The 21,438-nt window shown below is 35.8% G+C and overlaps 1 protein-coding gene across 12 annotated transcripts in view; it reads right to left on the bottom strand.

Moving 5' to 3' along the window:
* Positions 1–21,438, bottom strand: part of RAPGEF6 (Rap guanine nucleotide exchange factor 6) — a 234,319-nt gene that overhangs the window by 105,965 nt on the left and 106,916 nt on the right. Inside the window, exon 1 of one of the 12 annotated variants that reach the window (XM_017532134.2) lies at positions 7,548–17,159. The exons of the other annotated variants lie outside the window; for them this stretch is intronic. Within the exon in view, the coding sequence (XP_017387623.1) occupies positions 7,548–7,601 (54 nt within the window). The 5' untranslated portion in view covers positions 7,602–17,159. Of the gene's footprint in view, positions 1–7,547; positions 17,160–21,438 lie in introns of those variants that run through there. 12 annotated transcript variants of the gene reach the window in all.

Below are 21,438 nucleotides of genomic sequence, written 5' to 3'. Positions count from 1 at the left end.
TGTGTGTGTGTGTGTGTGTGTGTGTGTGTGTGTGTTTATTTAGAGACAAAGTCTCACTCTGTTACTTGGGCTGGAGTGCAGTGGTGCAATCTCAGCTCACTGCAACCTCTGCCTCCCGGGTTTGAGTGATTCTTCTGCCTCAGCCTCCTGAATAGCTAGGATTACAGATGAATACCACCATGGCCAGCTAATTTTTGCATTTTTACTACAGAAGGGGTTTCACCACATTGGTCAGGCTGGTATCTAGCTCCTGACCTCATGTAATCTACCCGCCTCAGCCTCCCGAAGTGCTGGGATTACAGGCATGAGCCACCATGCCTGACCAAGGTGATGGATTATTAACTACCTTTGATTGTTCCACAATGTGAACATATATCAAAACATCACACTGTATCCCATAAATATATCCAATTATTTGTTAATTAAAAATAAACTAAAATTTTAAAAATGTATAAGGCAAAAGTGTCATCTACAGTTATGCTATAAATTTTAATACAGATCTGTTTGTTTGAATGAGCAAAACATAAAAACAAAACAAGTAAAGATATAAAATATATGAACATAATTAACAAACAACCTAAAGAGTACAGATAGAATAATGGAACCCCAAACTCCAGAACACATTTTCTTTTACAGTACATATAAAAACATTTGTAAAAATTTACAGGAAGGCAAGTCTCAACAAATTACAAAAGATTGAAATCAGAGAAAATTCAGCAATAACAGTTCAAATAAGGTAAAAATAAATAACAAAAAGATAAACAGAAAACTACCATGTACTGGAAAATTATAAATAATCCTCTATTGAAATGGCCCATAAATCAATGAAGTCACATTGGAAATTAGAAAATATTAAAACAGAAAATTAAGATGCTATATATCAAAACCTGTGGGATAAGTTAAAGTCATGCTTAGAGGCCATTTATAGCTCTAATATGTATATCCAAAAAGACAGCAAAAAAAATTACAATCTTATAACTGTTTACAATAATGCAGAAATATTGATGAGGATATGACACAGTTAAAAGACCTTCCTCTCAGTTTCTGTTATTTAGATATTTTAAAAACTCATCTAGGAATGAAGTAGTTGGAAAGGCGAGCACTGAAAATAGCTTTAAAATGTGAGATGTTTGGTTAGGATGTTAGGAGTAGGAGATAGTATATATTCCAAATTCCTACAGAGGTAAGAAGACCAAGGAGAAGAAAGTCATTCTTTAAAGTAACACAATGAACCAAAAGCCAGAAGTCTGTCAAGTGGCTTCATAGCACTGACAATGTACTAAGCAATCTTTACCCTCACTAGACCCTAAAAAACAGGCGTTATTATTATCTCTATTTCACTGATGAGGAAGCTGAGGCAGTACAATTAAGCAACTTGTCCCAGATCTTACACTCAAGTTAAGTAGCAGAGTTGGGAATCGAACCCAGGTAGGACTCCAGCATTTTTTCTGTTATATTCTACTTTGTGCCAGGGACTCTGATGATAACATAAAAATGAAAACATATGGGCCCTGCCTTCAAGGAGCTCAGTCTAATACTAAAGAGTGGAGACAGATTTATAAGCAAAGAAGAGCATCTGCTTTCTACTTCATGAAGAAAATTTCATACAGGAATTCCCTCAACCTCCTTACACAATGAGAATAATAATGATGCTGACTGCAGTTAGCATTTGAGTACCCACTATTGATACCAAACATACACTTTTACATGCCTTTCACATAGATTCAGACAACAAGACGAGGTAATACTATGATTATACCAGATTTATAGAGTCGAAAACTTAGTATTAGAGATGTTATAAAGGTTTCCCAGGTTCACATAGCTAGCAAACTGGGGTGCTGGGATCTGAAACCCAGGGAGCCTGACTAAATCCACCACTCTTTCCTATTAAGCTGTTTCCAGATTGGGAAATAGTTGGGAGTTCACAACACCCAATAGTTTATCTTTTTTTTTCTAACAAATGAAGCAAAAAGGAAGGCTTTTTCTCCAAGAGAAGTTCTTGGTTTCTTAAATTTTCTCCATTCTCAGCTTACCTGCTCTTTCTCTTTCTTTTACTGATCCACCCTGGACTCAATAGCTGACCTTTCATCAGCAATTCATTTACCCCATTGTCCTTCCAGCCCACCATGTCTGGCAAAACTTCCCATTTTCCACAGTATCCTTCATCCATTTCATGTATCTAAACTTCTGCGCTCTGCTGGAGATCGTATGTCCATAAGACCTACTGTTAAAAGTTTTACTGGAGGCAGCAGGAAAATTTTTTAGCTAACAGCTTGAATACTGACATTATGAAGTTACAAAGTCTGTTGAATACTTCATATATATACGGCGGGAAGCGGGGGGCAAGAGAGATATTGAGAAAAGGTTAGAGGTAGAATATAATTAGCAATGCCAAGCTAGGCATTTTGAATTTGCCTACAGACAACATACAGCTACTGTAGGTTTCTGGGAAGGACAGTGATATAAGAGCTGCTATATTTCTTAGGCTAGATTTTGTTACAACACTAAAAGGCCCTGAGATAATTAAGGCTTACCCCAGTGAAGTGTATAGGCAACTTTTGGGTCAACTGCCTTAGTATACAGAGACTCAGATATCCAAACTGTCCAGGTGTTTTGGCTCTGTCATCTCAACATAAGGCCACTTAGGTCACAACGGCAAGAAGAAAAAAAAACAGCTGGAAGAGAATGTTACCCTTGCAAGCAATCAGATAAATAAAAACTAAAACAAATACATTTTCTCCCCATCAAAATGGTAAATAGCAAGTTTGATAATACAAAATGCAGGAAAGGCTATGGAGGAAAACAATATTCTCATAAACTGCTAATGGTAGTACAAACTGGTGTAACCATTTTGGACAACAATTTGAGGAGTGGCCACTTGGGGGAGCAAATGTAAGATTGGTTACATTTAAAATATATAGGCTAGGTGTGGTGGCTCATGCCTGTAATCCCAGCATTTTGGGAGGCCAAGGCGGGCAGACTACCTGAGGTCAGGCGATCAAGAACAGCCTCACCAACATGGAGAAACTCCGTCGCTACTAAAAATACACAATTAGCCAGGTGTGCTGGCACATGCCTGTAATCCCAGCTACTCAGGAGGCTGAGGCAGGAGAAGCACTAGAAGCCAGGAGACGGAGGTTGTACTGAGCTGAGATTACGCCACTGCACTCCAGCTGGGCAACAAGAGTAAAACTCTGTCTCATAAAACCAAAAACTAAAACAAAATATAGGTACCTTATGACTCAACATTTCTCTTGGGGTACCTACTCTTAGGATTACTCTGGAAGCAGAGAAGGTGAAATAGAAGAAAATGATAAACACAAGAGACAGGAGACACTAGTTGAAGTACAAGATGATGGAGGCCTTACAAAATTAAAAGCCACCAGTATTATAAGAGACATACTAGGAGTAGAGAGAGTGACATATGAAGAAAAGTATCAGGTGACAGAGAGAGAAAATTAAAAATATATTCTAAGGTCTAAAAAGCAGTATGGAGCCTGCTTTATGGAGTTTACCATTTCTCAAAAGCCATAAAGGAAATAGTTATATCTAATCTTAGGAAGCCTGGGTATACACACAAGAGATCACAGCACTATGCCTGAGGTATGTGAAACCACAGAGAAACACGGAACATTCCTAACTCATTATTTTTACTAAAAGATGAGAGTTGGAAGGATGTTTCTAAATGATGTAACTTGTAAGTATTAAAAAGTTTTTCAATTATAAGACACATTATTCTTCCCACTTTAATATTTTTGAAACCATAAAGAAGCTTTCAATCAATATTCATTTTTAACGGTGAGCTTATTAAAAGTAAATTACTATAATTTAGGAGAAAATCAGTGTTAAGAATGCTTGGCAAGTCTGAAAACAAGAAAGGAAGTCAGAGTGGTGAGAGTGAATGAGGAGTATTGTAGGATATAGGTAGAAGAGAGAGCACCCACTATTTGGTAGGTCATGGTGAAGACTTGGACTTTTAGTCTGAAGAAAGTCTGTTAAGGAGTAAGTGATCAGCTGGGTGCAGTGGCTCACACTTGTAATCCCAGCATTTTGGGAGGCCAAGGCGGGCAGACCACCTGAGGTCGGGAGATCAAGAATAGCCTGACCAACATAGAGGAACCCCACTGCTACTAAAAATACACAATTAGCTGGGTATGCTGGCACATGCCTATAATCCCAGCTACTCGGGAGGCTGAGGCAGCAGAAGCGCTAGAACCCAGGAGGCGGAGGATAGGTACATATCAAGTACTGTGGATAGGTACAGTAGTTAAGGGCAAAGAAATGACCTGCAGTTTTAGCTGTGGATAAATCAAATCCTACAGTGACCAGCGACTGTAGGAGCACCTCAAAGAAGCAAACAGAAGCCAAAGTGGTAATGCTTTCTCCACCCAGTCAACATTCACCTCAAGCAAGCAACTCTAACAGATCAGGAAGGTGAGTTCCCAACTAACAACCACTTAAATGAAGTTAACCTCCTGAAAGAAACCTCAAAAATTCAATTTAATCTCTCTCTAGAGAGACTGGAAAAAATAAAAGAGTTGCAATTAAAAAACAAGAGGCCAGATGTGGTAGCTCACACCTGTAATTCCAGTACTTTGGGAGGCTGAGGGGGTGGATCATTAGAGGTTAGGAGTTTGAGGTTGGCGTGGCCAACATGGTGAAACCCTACCTCTAATGAAAAAACAGAAATAGTTGGGCATGGTGGCAGGTACCTGCAGTCCCAGCTACTCAGGAGGCTGAGACAGAAGAATTGCTCAAACCCAAGAGGGGAAGGTTGCAGTGAGCCAAGATCATGCCACTGCACTCCAGCGTGGGCAACAGAGCAAGACTGTCAAAAACGAACAAACAAAAAGATGAATTTCTCACAACTGAAAATGAGAATTTTCAGCTTGAGAGAGTACTCTAAAAGGGTCAATAAGGGGAAACAAAACATTAGGCAATCCAGGGCAAAACTTCATACCATCAAAGTTTAAAAAACAACAACAACAACAAAAACAAACAAAAAAAAAAAAAAACAAAGGCTGGACAGAGTGGCTCATGCCTGTAATCCCAGCATCTTGGGATGCCAAGGCATGATGATTGCTTGAGTCTTGGAATTTGAGACCATCTTGGACAAGATGGAGAGACGCTGTCTGTACAAAAAAAAATTAGAAAATTGGCCAAGGATGATGCTGTGTATCTGTGGTCCCAGCTGTGTGGGAGGCTGAGGTGGGAGGATTCCTTGAGCCCAGGAATTCAAGGCTGCAGTGAGCCATGATCACACTACTGCACTCTGGCCTGGGCAACTGAGCAGGACCTCGTTTTTTTTTGTTTGTTTGTTTTTTTGTTTTTGTTGAGACAGGGTCTCGCCCTGTCCACCCAGGCTAAAGTATAGTGGTGCAATCTCAGCTCACTGCAACCTCTGAATCCCAGGTTCAAGCGATTTTCCCACCTCAACCTCCTGAGTACCTGGCACTACAGACGTGTGGTACCACACCCAGCTAATTTATTTTTGTATTTTTAATGGAAATGGAGTTTCACCATGTTGGCCACACTGGAGGACCACATTTCTTTAAAAAAATAAATAAATAAGTAAAATAACAAAACAAAACATAACTACTAACAAATGTACTTAATAAAGGAAAAAAAATTATAATGAGCTCAGACTTCTCATCAGCAACACTGGAGGCCAGAAGACAGTATAGTAACTTTTTCAAAGTGCTAAAGGAAAAAGGCTTTGGATTTATTATTTTATTTTATATCCAACTAAACAATTATCTTAAGAGTAAATATAAAGGCAGGCATTTTGAACATACAAGGACTTAGGGTTCATTCTTTCCCAACCCCCAAAAGAATCATGCTAATATGACTATTTATTTTAGCAAGAAAATTAAGGAATTGAGAAGTAGTAAAATGCAAGTACCTAGTAGCATAGGCAAAAATATATGAAGAAAACCAGTAAAATGTACTGAAAAACCAAAGGTAGAAGTATAAAAAATTTCTAAGTTTTATGTGTTTAATTACAATTCAGAGTCAAAATTCCATCAATAGTAACACAAGAGAAGGGGGACAGGGATATGTACTCTTACAAATACTTGATTTACACAGTAGAGTACCAATCACATAATTTTGCTCATATAATGTTTACTGGCATTTCAGGAAACCTCAGAAGCTGATCGTTAAATTTTTCTTTGACTCTTCTATATTTGTTAAATCTGGGATCAAAAGTTGGCTATCAGTAACTCCAAAGGCTATTTTATTTTGCTGGTTACCTTAGAAAACAACCCCTATATCTCATTCTTAATTTTCTTTAAAGTTTTTTTTGTTTGTTTGTTTTTTTAACCTAGACTTCCTCACTCCCTTTCTACAAGTGGTTTAAACCTTTGTAGTATAGTGCGGCTATCAAGCATCAGCAATGCTTGGGCCATATAGGTGGCATTTTCACTAAAAAAGCCATTTATGCCTTAGCCAGATAATAGCACAAACACATTGTGTACCTAGGCTTCTTTTCATCTCTTTACATTTCAATCACCTGTTTGCCAAATCGACAGTGAATTTAACTGTCTTTCCAGAAGCTACCTTTAAGAAAAATATGCAATGAGCTAGGCCAGATAAAAGAGAAAAACACCATGATGGTATCATACCATTTCTCCCTTAGTCACAATCAACAGGACAACCTTGAAACAAAGACATGATTTCAGACCACAGGAAGAAGTGTCTCTATTGTGCCTGTCTGTATGCAAGAGAACCAGAAAAAATCTTAACATATTAAATGTTATAATTTAAATGTTTTGAAAAAACATTGTTTTATAATACATACATGAGACAGGAAAGATAACTTGAGTGGCATCAAATTACAGACTATATAAATAGCCACTATCTGTAATAAAACTTGCTGAATTAGTTTTATTTTCCTACAACCTAGCCTGGAATGTTGTATAGCACTTTGCTTTTTTGCGAGTTATTATGTTTATTTAAAAAAGACAAGTATGATAGATGACCTTAAATAGTCTCCAGCTAATGGTTTACTATTTTGAAAATACTTAGACTCATTATTTAAATATTTTTACATAACTGATTTTCATGAGTATTTTCTTCATATTACTTCACTGCTTAAGAATTATCAACTAACCTTTGTAAAACAGCACAATTCAGTTGTAAAACAGCACAATTCAATCATAATTTATCTGACAGCATATTAATGAAAAATGTCATAATCTAGAAATTAGACTAAATTAAGAAAATGAGGCAAGTTAGAGTATGATCACTAATAAGTACACAGCAATAGTCATTATCAAAGGAAATTCAGTCTGAAGAGAGTATATCTCAAATGCACTGCATTCTAAGTCTATAGGTTTAAAAGCCATCTTTCAAATCTTCTTAGAGGTCATATTAGAATGTTTTAGAGGTTTCTTTAAATTTAAAAACAAAATGGCAATAAAGACTACTTTGTAGCTCTTATTTTTAAAGTTTAGAAGCTATAACAGCACAATAAAGCTCATTTACAATTCAAAATAAAATTTGATAACTGGATTAAATCAATCACAAAGAAAATAACAATTACTTACTTTGGAGGCCCATGGCTGAAGACAATTGGCATAACAGCGAACAAGAAAAGCCATTTCCTAGGCTGGAAAGGGTAGTTTCCTTTTCAAACCAGAGCCACAGTGATGAGTATGGTGACAAAATTCTGCTAAGTTTCTTTCTACAAATCACGTACCACTACAGTGTTTATATAAAGGCAGCCTCTCCAAACCCCTTTAAAAACTGAAATCAGGAGCTTTCAGTAAAGTATTGTTCTAAATCAAAACATTCACTTTAACAAGCAAATCACAGTAAATGAAGATGTTTACATATCTGGCTCGGTATATACAGACATATACATACGGCCTCAAGCACCTGGCACAGACATGCAGAGTGGCAGCACAACAGTTAATACAGTATCAATCAAAGCAAATCAGGCAACATGCACCAAATCTGTGTTCCTGGATTCTGTGAAATCTTTCCTCTCTGTAATATAGCTTTGCCTTTTCTTCAACTTATTTCATTTTGTAGAACAAACACTGCAGCAGTGATTCTTCTGCATCAAAAATAAACATTGTATCCTGAAGATTAAAGTTTTCTTCTTTATATTCTTAACCACCAGAGGTTTAAAAAAAAACAAAAAAAACACCGCTGAGCAGATGGCAGTTAGAGCAAACAGCAGTTAGATAATATATGTAACTAACAGGTTTGTTCTGTAGAATGCCTAAGAATCTCCAAAATTCTAACTATTTTCTCTATTCACATGCACTGTTTACAGCTCTGCAGCACTGCTTCTTGTTCTAATGCATCAGTAAAACAGCACTGTTGTAAGTCTGGCTTTTCTGGTTAAACATTTTTTATATAATATGGTACAAAACCACTATACCTTTTGCTAAAGCAAGACTGAATGTTACTGTCTTAATTCCTACTGTCCTTGCCTGTTTCACAGCAGTTCCCTAAGGAGAAGCTCCTATTGATTCTATGCTCTGCAGCAAGATGAAATATCTAATAAGAAGGAAAGAGAGTGGGAGGAGAATAGAGCTAAAAGGATGACATCACCTGTACAGAAAGCCTCCAGAAACTGCATTAGATCAATTGGCTACTGTATCTGCAGATGTAGCCCAAAGAGCAATTTATTGAAAACACACACACACACACACACACACACACACACACACACACACACAGCATATCCACAACCTCAATCCTCCCTTCCATGAGACATGTCAGCAAGCTAAATTCTTTAAGAAAAAAAATTGGCTTAAGCACCCTTTCTACTCAACAGTTTTAAAAATCCATTTTGATTTTTAATTCTGTACAATGATACACAGCTATATTTGAGAAGCTATATTTCCTATTATTATTCAAATATAATACAGTATTGTCCTAAGGTAAAATAATAAGCTCTGTTAAGATACCATTGCATTCCAAATAGATAAGGCAGCCTAGGTTCTCAAATGTCACATGTATTTGTTAACAAGAGGTTTCTACTTGCAAAATTTGCTATTTACCAAATAACTGTTCTGAACTCTAACATTAAAAACATACAAACTAATACTAAGATTTGTATGTAGATAGTAAATTTAAATGGAAATAAATTTCATTTTGCAAAGGAAAGCTGGAAAAAAATCACATGTACAGCAATAGTTGCAGCATGCACCAACTCCTTTGAGAAAGAATCACCTACACAACATGGTACTTTCCTGTAGCCCACTGCTCAATTCCTAGAAAGACAAGAAGCCAGCAAAACTCACTCAGAAGAAATCAAAGAAAATGATTAAACTTGCTTCCAAAGTGAGTGTGAACTAAAAAAAAATTGCTGCCCCCCCTTTTTGGTAGAAATTACAGAAAAAGATTTTAATTTTGCCACACCCTTTTCCATCTGAAAACACAATACTACTGGTACCCATCCTTGCTCTTCATGCTTCTGCTACAAGGCAGAAGATACTCCAACTAAGCTTGCAATGGTGGCTTCTAAAGGCCAATCCTTTAAGACACAGTACCCAATAGTAAAATATAGTTAGCTGCACCTCCAGGCAGCAACATTATGAGAATAACAATCGGTGAACAAATCAAAGCAATAGAATTATTTTGCTTTATTCACCTAACAATTTTATTTTGGGGAAAACGGGCTGCGCAACATAAGAGGAGCTGTTACCTGGGAGACAGGTATTTTAACAAAGGACTTCACTGACTGCAGAAGAAACATCTTGTCATTAGGCACAAAAAGAATAAGTTCGTCCAGTATCTTTCAGCAAAGTCTGAGTAACTTTCTGAACAACATTATGCTGCCAGTCTGAATTACGCTGCTACTTATAAATCTAGAATTTCAGTTAAACTAAGTATAATTGTGAACAAAGACAAGTTATGCTTTCAAAATATGTAATTATTTAGATTTTCATAAAGCTTTTAAAAACTAAGTTTTTCTGCCAAAATTCCAAATTCCAAAAGACACAATACCAAAATACACAATACCTGCATTTAAATATAAAATTAAATCTCACAAATGCAAACAAGCATGACTAGTTTTCTGAACATAAAACATGGAATATTTATACAGGTTGATTTTCAAGCACCATTTTCTTTGTTTCAGTTTATTTTAAATCAATCATACATGAGATGGAATTCCACTTGATACTTAATATTCTTGGAAATACATCACATGTACACCATTACATCTTGGTATATACACACATGTACATCTTGGAACATTAAGTATCAAGTGCACATTGATTAAAATCTAATCTTAATCATTCTTTAAAATAGAAAAATGATAGTAGGTACTTTGTATGTACATGAGGACAACTTTCACTAAAGATAAATTTCTAAAAGATGAGTATTTTACACATAAATATTAGTAGCAAGATTCAAGAATACTAAGAATTCAAACAACAGACAGTAATTATATTCATGTATAGTACCAACAGAATATATTAAAGGCAAATCAAGAAGCAAAATTTTAATGCAAACCTTTCCCCCCTTTTTATAAATCATGCTAATAAACACACAAAGAAGGACCTCAAGCTGAGCAAGGGAGACAGCCATCTCTTCTTAGCTGCTTTAAAAAACGGCTGCACAGTTTTTTTAAATGCAATCCACTAGTGCCATATGTTAGACCTACTGTAGTAAACACCAACTCAGTAAAGGAACAAAACTCTCTTTTCCTTTAGTTTGGCTTGTAAATGAAGATGACATCATCCTTTTCCTTGTTCTACCAATCATCTCATAGTATCTTTGATTCCAGAGAACTGTATAGTAAACCTATCATGCAAAATATCCCTGTGAAACAATACCAAGAAAAGAAACAGGCCAAATTCCAGAGTCAACGTGGGAATCTACCAGCATTCTGAAGAAATAATGACTTCACCTTTTAATTACTGAACAAAGAAATAAACATCCTTTGAAGAGAATAGTAATTTATCAAATAACTAAAATAAATGACTAGTTGAATAACCCATTTGTCACTTGGATCACTTTTAGAATTTTATCACAATCTCATTTCATTATCTTATCAATTCAAATGAATTAAGTGCAGCAAAGGAGAATGTCCTCATCCACATACTGTCTAAGAATGACTACAGGACAGCCACTTACAAACACATCTCCCCTGCATATAAAATGCCATGATGCTAACCCATATTAATGAAATATTTAGCTTTAGAAGGGTCTTTTGGACTACTATAAAATAGAGCAATGTATGTTGACTCTGCAAAGCTTCAAATCATTACAAAATACTTATATAAAAGTATAAATGTCACAGTTATTAAAATTTGTTAACTGTGTATATTATTTAAACAAAAATACAAACTGAAATACTTGAAATCATGTTTAGAAAGGCAAATATAAGGTTCTGATGGTTACTAAACTAACCATAAACCTATCTTTTATGTCAATATGTGACAACACTGTAAAGAAAGGCAGGGAAAGGTTACCACAGATGGAGTCAAGTCATAAGAGAATATACATTCTAGGCATTATGAAAAACAAACCTAATAACAAAACCTGGATTTATACTAACCCAGGCATTTTATTTATACTTATTAATATAATTTATTCCCAATCTGCAGTGAAATATCATAATCACAATTTAGAGAAGTCAAACTCCAAATAAGTTAAAGAACAAAAGAAAAATTCTATACTTTTACAAAATATAAGAGCATTCATTTCTGTGTTTTAGTTGTGTTTGGTTTTTGAAATATAAACTTAAATTGTACTGATTTACATAGTGAAAACACTTTAAGTCTTTTGGAAAATACATGAATAAATGACTGCAATGGTCAGAGGTCACATACAAGCCCTTTCAAAGGATCATAACAATCTCTTCCACCACTATACCCCCATGTTTAACCTGAACATCTGAAATGCATCTTTGCAGTTATCAGACACAGTTAACTCTAATTACTGGTGCCCCTCAGGACTTCTGCTTTCAAACTGCATACCTATTCCTCAGCCTTCATGAAGGGAGGGAGGCAAGAGTACCAACACTCCTCTCTTCTTTTGTAAGAAACAGTGTGCTTCAGCATACTGTCATATACATCCACTAACTGATCACTCCCATTTTTGTGGAAAACCTGTCACAGCCACCAGCTGGACACACATGCACTATGAAAGAGGATCCATCCTTAGGGAGTAATAGAGGAAGAAAAACCAAGAAGGAGAGAGAAACCATCATCATCAACCAAGGTGATGTAAGCTTCTATAATTAGAATCACCGAAATTGAAAGAACAATAAAAGGCACCACTATGCTTCTGCTTTCCCTCTACACTGTGCAGCTGTATCAAGCATTTTCATACTTGCACATACTTTGTACATGCAGTTACTCAAGTATACGCAAATCTAAAGTTTTAAAACAGTGTATTAATATTCTTCAAAAAGAGAGCAACATATATAAATGACAAAAAATGAACTCTTAATTTAAAACTATCTGTGAATTCCTGGATTCCTTTATATCCCTTGTCTATAAAGACAACCATTACAATCCTTCTGTGCTTTTAAATACTACATTTTCTAGTGCTGCAAAAGCCACATACAGAACACAGCACAGTTACTAAACACATACCAAATCAAACTAAAAGGCAATAACAGCATTAATTTGTTCGCAATGTCTGAGTAGTTGTTATTCCCCTTCCAACTGGAATGCTGTCGTAATCATTGTCTTAGTCCACTGGTATACCTTAATATTTGGGCTGCTTTAAACAATTATCAAAAGAGCTTTCTTTAGCAATTACTCCATAAAATATTTCAAGTATGATAAAAAGTCTTTCTAATTCTGGTTCTCTGGGCAAATTTGTCTGAATTAGTGTCACACCATCAAGGGAGGAACAATTGCCTCAGACAACCAGACGGCCTGCTCTCTTCCTAATACTCATGAATTTTTTTTTATTACTCATGAATTTTATACACAGTGAATGATAAAGACAATTTTAAAATGCCTATTTAGAAGTTACCAACATTTATGTACAAACTTAAAATAAATTTCATACCTTTAATCCAGTAAATTAATTTCTATAAATCAATCCTAAGAAAGTAATCAGTCATGTACAGATTTTTCCCTAAAAGCTGTTTGGAACAGGAGAAAATTGGAAGCTGTGTGAGAATACTTTGCTACACTCATACGGCATAATATTAATATTGAAAATAATGTTTTGGGAAAAATTTAACTGCATGAGAAATACAAACACAAGAATATATAACTAAATATTCAGCATCATCTAAATTAATTGAAGGATTTAAATTAATCAAAAGATATATACAGTCAGCCCTCTATGACTATGGGTTCTGTACCTGTAGATTCCAAAAATTGCAGACTGAAAATACTTTGGGAAAAACTCATTAAAAATAATAGTTCAGGCTGGGGGTGTTGGTGATTACATCTGTAATCCCAACACTTTGGGAGGCTGAGGTAGACTATTGCTTGAGCCCAGGAGTTCAAGACCAACCTGGGCAACAAGATGAAATCCTGTCTCTACAAAAAAAGTAAGCTGGACGTGGACGCACATTCCTGTAATCTCAACTACTCAGGAGGCTGAGGTGAAATGATCCCTTAAGTTGGAAGATCAAAGCTGTGATCGTTCTACTGCATTCTAGCCTGGTTGACAGCAAGACCCTGTCTCAAATAAAACCCAAAAGCCAAAAACAGAAAAACACTACAACAACTTTAAAAAAATACAAATTTCAGTATAGTAATCATTTATACTGTATTAGGTATTATAAGTAATCAAGAAACGATTCCAAATATAATCATGCATTGCTTAACAACTGGGGTACATTCTTAGAAATGTGTCATTAGGCAATTTCATCCTTGTGCAAACATCACAGAGTGTAGCTACACAAACCTAGATAGTACAGCCTACTATACACCTAGGCTACGAGGTATAGCCTATGATTCCCAGGCTACAAACCTGCTCAGCATGTTACTCTACTGAATACTGTAGGCAACTGTAACACAATGGTTAAGTATTTATGTATTTAAACACAGAAAATGTACAGTAAAAACAGGTACCAAAATCTGATGTCATTTATGTGGTCTGCCATTAACCAAAATGTCATTATGCAACCCATGACTGTATATGGAAGGATGTGCAAAGATTATGCAAAACTACTACACCATTTTATATAAGGGACTCGAACATCCTCAAATTTTAATATCTGCAGGGGGTCCTGAAACCAAGCCCCCATGGATACTGAGGGACAACAGTACATTAAAAAAAATTGTAAGTAACCATAGCTATTTCCAGGTCTGAGGATGATAGCAAATTCATTTCCTTCTTCATACTCATCTATATATTTTACATTTCTACAATAAGCATTTCTTCACAAAATTTTTAAAAAGTATCTGCTCTAACTTGGCATTTGTCCTAGTTTTAGTTGTATCACTTGTATGCTTTTTCTCTATTTGTGGATTCAATACCCTCTAACTAGGTAAAAAATCTATCAAGAATTCTTTATTATTTCCTAGAAGATAAATGAGGAAAATTCTCCTAAAGGATATTAGATACTCATGAACAAAAACAGAAAGTCCTCTTTTGTTTTTAAGGTGGAAAGAACTACAAAGAATATACACCTGTTCAGAGTATTCTGGGCTGTAAATAAAGAGAGAAGAGAAGCAATAATGAAAACCTGAAGATTCTTGGAGGTGAGGCTCCAAATTTCTCAGTAGTAGTGTAATCAGCACTCACTGTCTTCTATACAAATAAGATTATCAAAGGTCCTATTTATAAACTTCCTGAGTTTAGAAGTAACAAAAGTCTGTTTATTCATTCATTTTATTCTGAAAGTACTGACGAAATACCATATTAAAAACAATCAGGATTTAACAAGCCCACAAATACAAAATAAAGTTCACAATGTTAACAAGTTACTTCTTCGGTGACTTTCACTAAATTCTCCTGATGACTGATGCAACAATAGTGTTTACACCTCCACTTGGATAAATGTTTAAACTTTTTGTTTACTGGTGCTCCACGAAGAGACCTCAGCAATCACATGTTTGTAGCAAAGTTCTCGAGTTTCTCATGAGGAGGTGAGGGGAAGGACTTATTTCTTACTATGGGAATGGCTTGATGAATAAGACACACACACACACACACACACACACACACACATACACTCACTCTCTCTCTCTCTCTCTCCCCCCCTCTTTCTCCATAAAAGCAAAACACACTTGCAATAATACCTTAAGCGGTCACACCCACGGTCAAGTAAAAGCATCCAGCCATCTTTCAGTGTATCACCACAAAGGTGGTAAGTGACGTGGTGTCCTAACAAGCACCTCTTACTGAGCTGCATTGATAAGTGCACATTAATCTCTCTAAATCTAAACACAATATGGAGCACAGAAAGAGAATGAAGAACATGATGTAATCACAAGAGTAGCAATGAAAAAGAACTGCCTGCTACATTAGAAATGTATGAGCATAAAATGAAAAAGTAGATTGTGGTGTGTCATACTATCCTACCACACACTACACAATCCCAGAACAAAAAACTGATGGAAGGAAAATAAATAAAGAGGTCTTAGGAAAGGGAAACCCTCCGAATTAAAAACCCAAATCCATAATGCTGCTATGGAAATCCTTTCCAGGTGTTCTTTTAGGAAGGGCTGGCTGGCTCCATGTCTGTGCAGATGCTATGATGAAGAAAGAGAGGAAGGCTAGCAGCTTATTCTGTTCCTGAGAATATAAAAAGCACCCTAAGCAACATAGAGAACAAGAAATAAAAAATTATGATGTACTCTACTGAGGAACTTGAGATCTAGTTAATAACACAACAAACATATAACAAACACTCATACAGTCACACTGTTTGTTATTTAAAAATATACCAGCTGGCTGGGAGCAGAAGCTTATGTCTATGATCCCAGTGCTTTGTGAGGCCGCAGCGATTAGATTGCTTGAGCCCAGGAATTTGATACTAGCCTGGGAAACGTAGCAAGACTCTGTCTCTACAAAAATTGAAAATAATTAGGTGTGGCAGCACATGCCTGTAGTCCTAGCTACTCAGGAGGCTAAGGCAGTCATTTGAGCCCAGGAGTTTGAGCTTACAGTGAACTATGATCCCACAACTGCACTCCACAACTTGTGCACAACTGCATTTCACAGCTTGAGTAACAGAGACCCTGTCTCAAAAACAGCTACAACAAAAATACACAGCAACAACAGGAAGGGGAAATCAAAGAGAAGGACTATAATTTCTTAACTAAAGTACACAAATACCGACAAAGATTTTTAAACCTTTGAAAAATGTCCAGAATCTGGCTCAATTATATTTCTACAAAAATGAGCACAAATGAGATCTGATATTCTAGAGACTAAAGTTAAATAAGGGCACAACTGGGGCTTGACCTTGGTGAAACCAAGCTGTTTCATGTTTATCGGTCTTGGTTTAATTTTACCATTTAACTCTACATATGTACCAATATTAAAAATTCAATTCACTACATTTGAAAATGTTTACTGTTATATGCTATTTAAAATGAAACATTTTATCAAAAACACAGGCATTTAAAGCATTCTTAAATAAGCAGTTGATTCCTTTTTTTAATCTTCAGAACAGTGCAGAATAATATGGGCACCTTTTATGCAAGTACATGTAGTATCCTATAGGACCAATGAAGAGAAGTGCACTCTATGTACAGGAAACGTCAGGAAAGGCTTCTCTAAAGAGGTCATGGATGAATGGACTCTTGGGGGCTGAACATGACTTTATCAGGAGAACATGACAGAAGCCCATTCTGGATAAAGGGAGCAAGTGGCAAGATTCAAACTGACTTACCAAAGTATAGAATTAGGTAAAGAAACCAGTAAGAGTCTTCCAGAGAAAGAGAACAGGACCAAAGGTAGGGACCTCCAAACATAATGGGACCAGAAAGCTGAAAATGTAAACTGGGGCTAAAGAAGAAAAGGATTTATATACCATATAATCTCAAGATTTTTAATTTTTGTATCTTCTTTTTTTTTTTTTTTTTTTTTTTTTTTCAACAGGGTCTTGCTTTGCTGCGCAGCTTGGTTTCAAACTCCTGGCTTCAGGTGATTCTTTCACCTCCGCCTCTCAGAGTGCAAGGAATTAGGCATGAGCCACTGAATTTGGCCTCAAAACCTTTAAAAATCACACAGATTGGGAGGCCGAGGCGGGTGGATCACGAGGTCAAGAGATCGAGACCATCCTGGTCAACATGGTGAAACCCCGTCTCTACTAAAAATACAAAACATTAGCTGGGCATGGTGGCGCGTGCCTGTAATCCCAGCTACTCATGAGGCTGAGGCAGGAGAATTGCCTGAACCCAGGAGGCGGAGGTTGCGGTGAGCCGAGATCGCGCCATTGCACTCCAGCCTGGGTAAAAAGAGTGAAACTCCGTCTCAAAAAACGGAGTTTCACTCTTTTTACCCAGGCTGGAGAAAAAAATCACACAGAGCATTGGGGGAAAAATAAGTTACATTTTTAACATATATAATGTATTTAAAAATTAATACATGTGTTACTAGCAAAATATTTTGTATTCATTATGAAATAAATACAAAATCCCAAGAAACTTAAAAGGATAAGATAATAGTATTTCTTCCCATGTCCAGGAGATTGTTTTGGGCTAAACAAACGGCTTTGCTAACTATTACCAGACAGGCCTACAAGTGATTAATCCCGAAATCAGGTTCATCATTTCTTGGCAGACATTCTCCATCTCATTTGATTGGCTTCTCGATGCTCATTGTATACAATAAAGCGACTCATCAATGAATTTCATACACATTTTTTAACTACTTTTATCTTTTAAGATTGGACAAAGGAATTACCTTGTTTAAAGTGAGTGATTCTGAGGGTAAATTTTAGTTGTCTGATTGTTGTTTGTTCTAACTTCAAGCTAACTTGATTTAACTTTTCTTACCTTTATTCTCCCTTTGTTCTGATTCTTTAGCTTACTTGTTTACTTTTATTTTAATATATTTACACATTTTGGTAAGCACTTTTTACATCCAGGTATGGAATAAATAAGAGCGTTTTGTAAGCAATAGAAACAAAGATTTTTTGAATAGTAACAGTAACAACAGCAATAGGATGCTACTATCATTACTGAATATTTTTCAGAGCACCAGACACTAGGCAGAGCCCTTTTTATATATTCTCTCACTTAATCCTTTTTTAAAACTATACATTATCTATCAACACAGACAAACAAAGGTCATACAACTTGCCCCATGTTACACAGGAGGCTAAGCAAGCTGACAGAACAGGCACTTTCATTCTCTATGGCAGGCAATATACTCTAAGGTTACAATTATAATGGTTGACATTTTCTAGGAACATCCATTCTGATGAGAGAGATATTTAAATAAACAATGACACTGCAATATGGTTTAATTATAATTATACTCAACATAATGAGTGCTTACAGGCACATAAACAAGATATTACGGAAGTGCAGATATGTACCTAACCCTTCCCAGGAAAAAAATCAGAGTCCTCCATGACATGATGTGAAATTAAGTCCTACGGCTTTTGCTAAGAGGACAAAGAATAAAAGTACATTTTAAGTAAAAGGAACAGTATATACAAGAGATGTACATAAACACATGGTTTCTTCAAGGGTCAGCTAATTTGTTCCGTATGGCCAAAAAGTAGGACATACATAGAAAACAGGTAATATATAAAGTTGGAAAAGTGAACAAAGTCCAGATTTGTGTTGTCCAACTAGGAATATGTGGTTATTTACCTGTAAATTGTGCTCAACAGCTCAATACTATGGCTAGCTAGCTGCTATCAATTTCGAAGGCACAGATATAAAACATTTCCATCATAAGAGAAAATTATATTAAACAGGACTGATCTAGACTATGAAGGTCCTTATATGCTAAATCACTGGAATTTTTCTGATAACTGGTGATAGGCCACAAACAGATTTAAGAGTTTAAAACAAGTTGACACTGTTAGAGCTTCACTTAGAACTGACAGAAGCAAAATAAATGGACTAGTTGGTGGCAAGGGGATAGGAGAGGATGTAGAAAACAGGGCTAGTGATAGGGAAAACAGGTTCAGAGAGAAGACAAAAAAAAAAATTTTAAATCAAATAAACAAACTGATTAAGTAGATACCTTCTGATAAAGAAATTAAACAATACTTTCCAGGTTTTATAATTTTTTGAAATCTTCTAAAGTAAATAAATACTGCTTTTACAGTGAAAGGTGGCTGGAGGAATTTGGGAGATGCTATTACAACAGTCCTATAAAGAAAAAGATGAACACTAAAAAAATTACATGGGCAACCTGAGTGAGAAGCACAAATTCTGAAACATGTGAAAGGAAGAATCTATAATTATTATTGATTGATTAGACTGTGAATACACACACATGTTCTAAAAATTTCAATAACCACCTCCTAAGACAGGCAAACCCGGTATTACAATATCCTTATTTTTAGAGGTGAGGCACCAAAGATTTAGATGAACTGTCCTCATCATTCAGTTAGTGAAGTAAGAATTAAAGATAGATGGCTCATCTAAATACTGGACTCTTTCTACTTGGCTTGATTACTCATCCTGTCCACTAAATACTGCTCTCGATCACGCTTCTGCTATCTAAATAGCAAAGTTATATGCCTCAAAGATCAAAGCTCTAAAATTTCTGAGAATATGTGAAGATACTTAAATTTGTTGCAAACTCTAAAAATATTTGAATATTTTACAGAAGAATATGAATACACAAGTGACTAATAAGTACATGAAAAGAAGCTCAACATTGTAAGTCATCAGGGATATGTAAATTAAAATCAAAATGACATGCCACTACAAAACTATTAGAATTTTTAAAAATAATAAAATGTAAAAATACCATGTGTTGGTAAGCATGTGGAAACTGTTATTCTCAAAGAACACAAATTATGTAGAATGCAACAGCCACATTAAATAACAATTTTGGTAGTTTCTTATAAAGTTAAGCATACATTTACCATATGACCAGTCACCCACTCCTGGGTATTAAAAGAAAAATGGAAGTAATGTATCAACAAAGATTTGTACATAAATGTTCATAGTAGCTTTATTAGCAATTCCCCAAAACTGGAACAATCCAAATATTCATAAGCAGGCAAACAGAGAAACAAATTGTGGTACATTCATACAATTAAATGCTACTCACCAATAAAAGAGGGGAAAAATACTTTTGATAGACACAACAGGGAAAGGTCTCAAAATCATTATAATGAGTGAAAGAAGCCCAACCCCCCCCAAAAAAATCCATGCTATATGATGTCACTTACATAAAAGTCTAGAAAACAAAACTAATCCACAGTGACAAAAAGCAGATAAACGGTAACTTGAGGAAGGGGATTTAGAAAGGATGAATTATACAGGGAGACGACAAAACGTTAGGGTGATGGAAGGAATCATAATCTTGACTATGGTGATGGTTTCAAAGTTTTATTATACATATGTCAAAATTGATCAAACTGCGTACTTTTAATTTTTTTTTTTTTGAAACGGAGTCTTCTCTGTCACCCAGGTTGAAATACAATGGTGTGATCTTGGCTCAATGCAACCTCCACCTACTGGGTTCAAGTGATTCTCCTGCCTCAGACTCCTGAGAGGCTAGGATTATAGGCATGTGCCACAACATCCAGCTAATTTTTGTATTTTGAGTAAAGATGGGGTTTCACCATAGTGGCCAGGCTGGTCTCGAACTCCTGACCTCAAGTGATCTGTTCCCCTTGGCACCCTAAAGTGCTGGGATTATAAACTGTGCACTTTAAATATAAGTAGTGCATGATACTTATAATATCGCAATAAAGTTATAAAAAATTGTATCTCAAAAAATTGTTGCAAACTTACAGCAATACTCAAAGGAATTTTAGAAATGTTATTACTATTACAGAAGTGCTCATTCTACATTTAAAAAAAGTCACACTGGCCAGGCGTGGTGGCTCACCTATAATCCCAGCACTTTGGGAGGCCAAATCAGGCGGATCACGAGGTCAAGAGATCGAGACCATCCTGGCCTACATAGTGAAACCCTGTCTCTACTAAAAATACAAAAATTAGCTTGGTGTGGTGGTGTGTGCCTGCAATCCCAGCTACTCAGGAGGCTGAGGCAGGAGAATCGCTTTAACCCAGGAGACGGAGGCTGCAGTGAGCCGAGATTGCACCACTGCATTATAGCCTGGCGACAATTCCATATCAAAAAAAAAAAAAGAAGAACTGTAAACAATGTAAATAATCAAATATCAGGAAGTGAATAAATTATAGAATATTATTATAATGGAGTACTGTGTAGTCATTAGGAATAATGGAAAAAACATTTCATAGCATTCAAAGATGTTCAGTTTATATATTTGTTTTTTAAAGTTAGAAAAATTTATATATTTAAGTTTTTAAAACTTAGCCAAACACCTTACATATTTATCTATATGTTGAAAAGCTTTATCCAAGAATATGTGAAATGTCCTCAAAT

This window comes from Cebus imitator, unplaced genomic scaffold (assembly GCF_001604975.1).
Source record: "Cebus imitator isolate Cc_AM_T3 unplaced genomic scaffold, Cebus_imitator-1.0 Scaffold76, whole genome shotgun sequence".
Classification (NCBI taxonomy): Eukaryota; Metazoa; Chordata; class Mammalia; order Primates; family Cebidae; genus Cebus; species Cebus imitator.
This window is presented reverse-complemented; position numbering and strand designations above follow the sequence as displayed.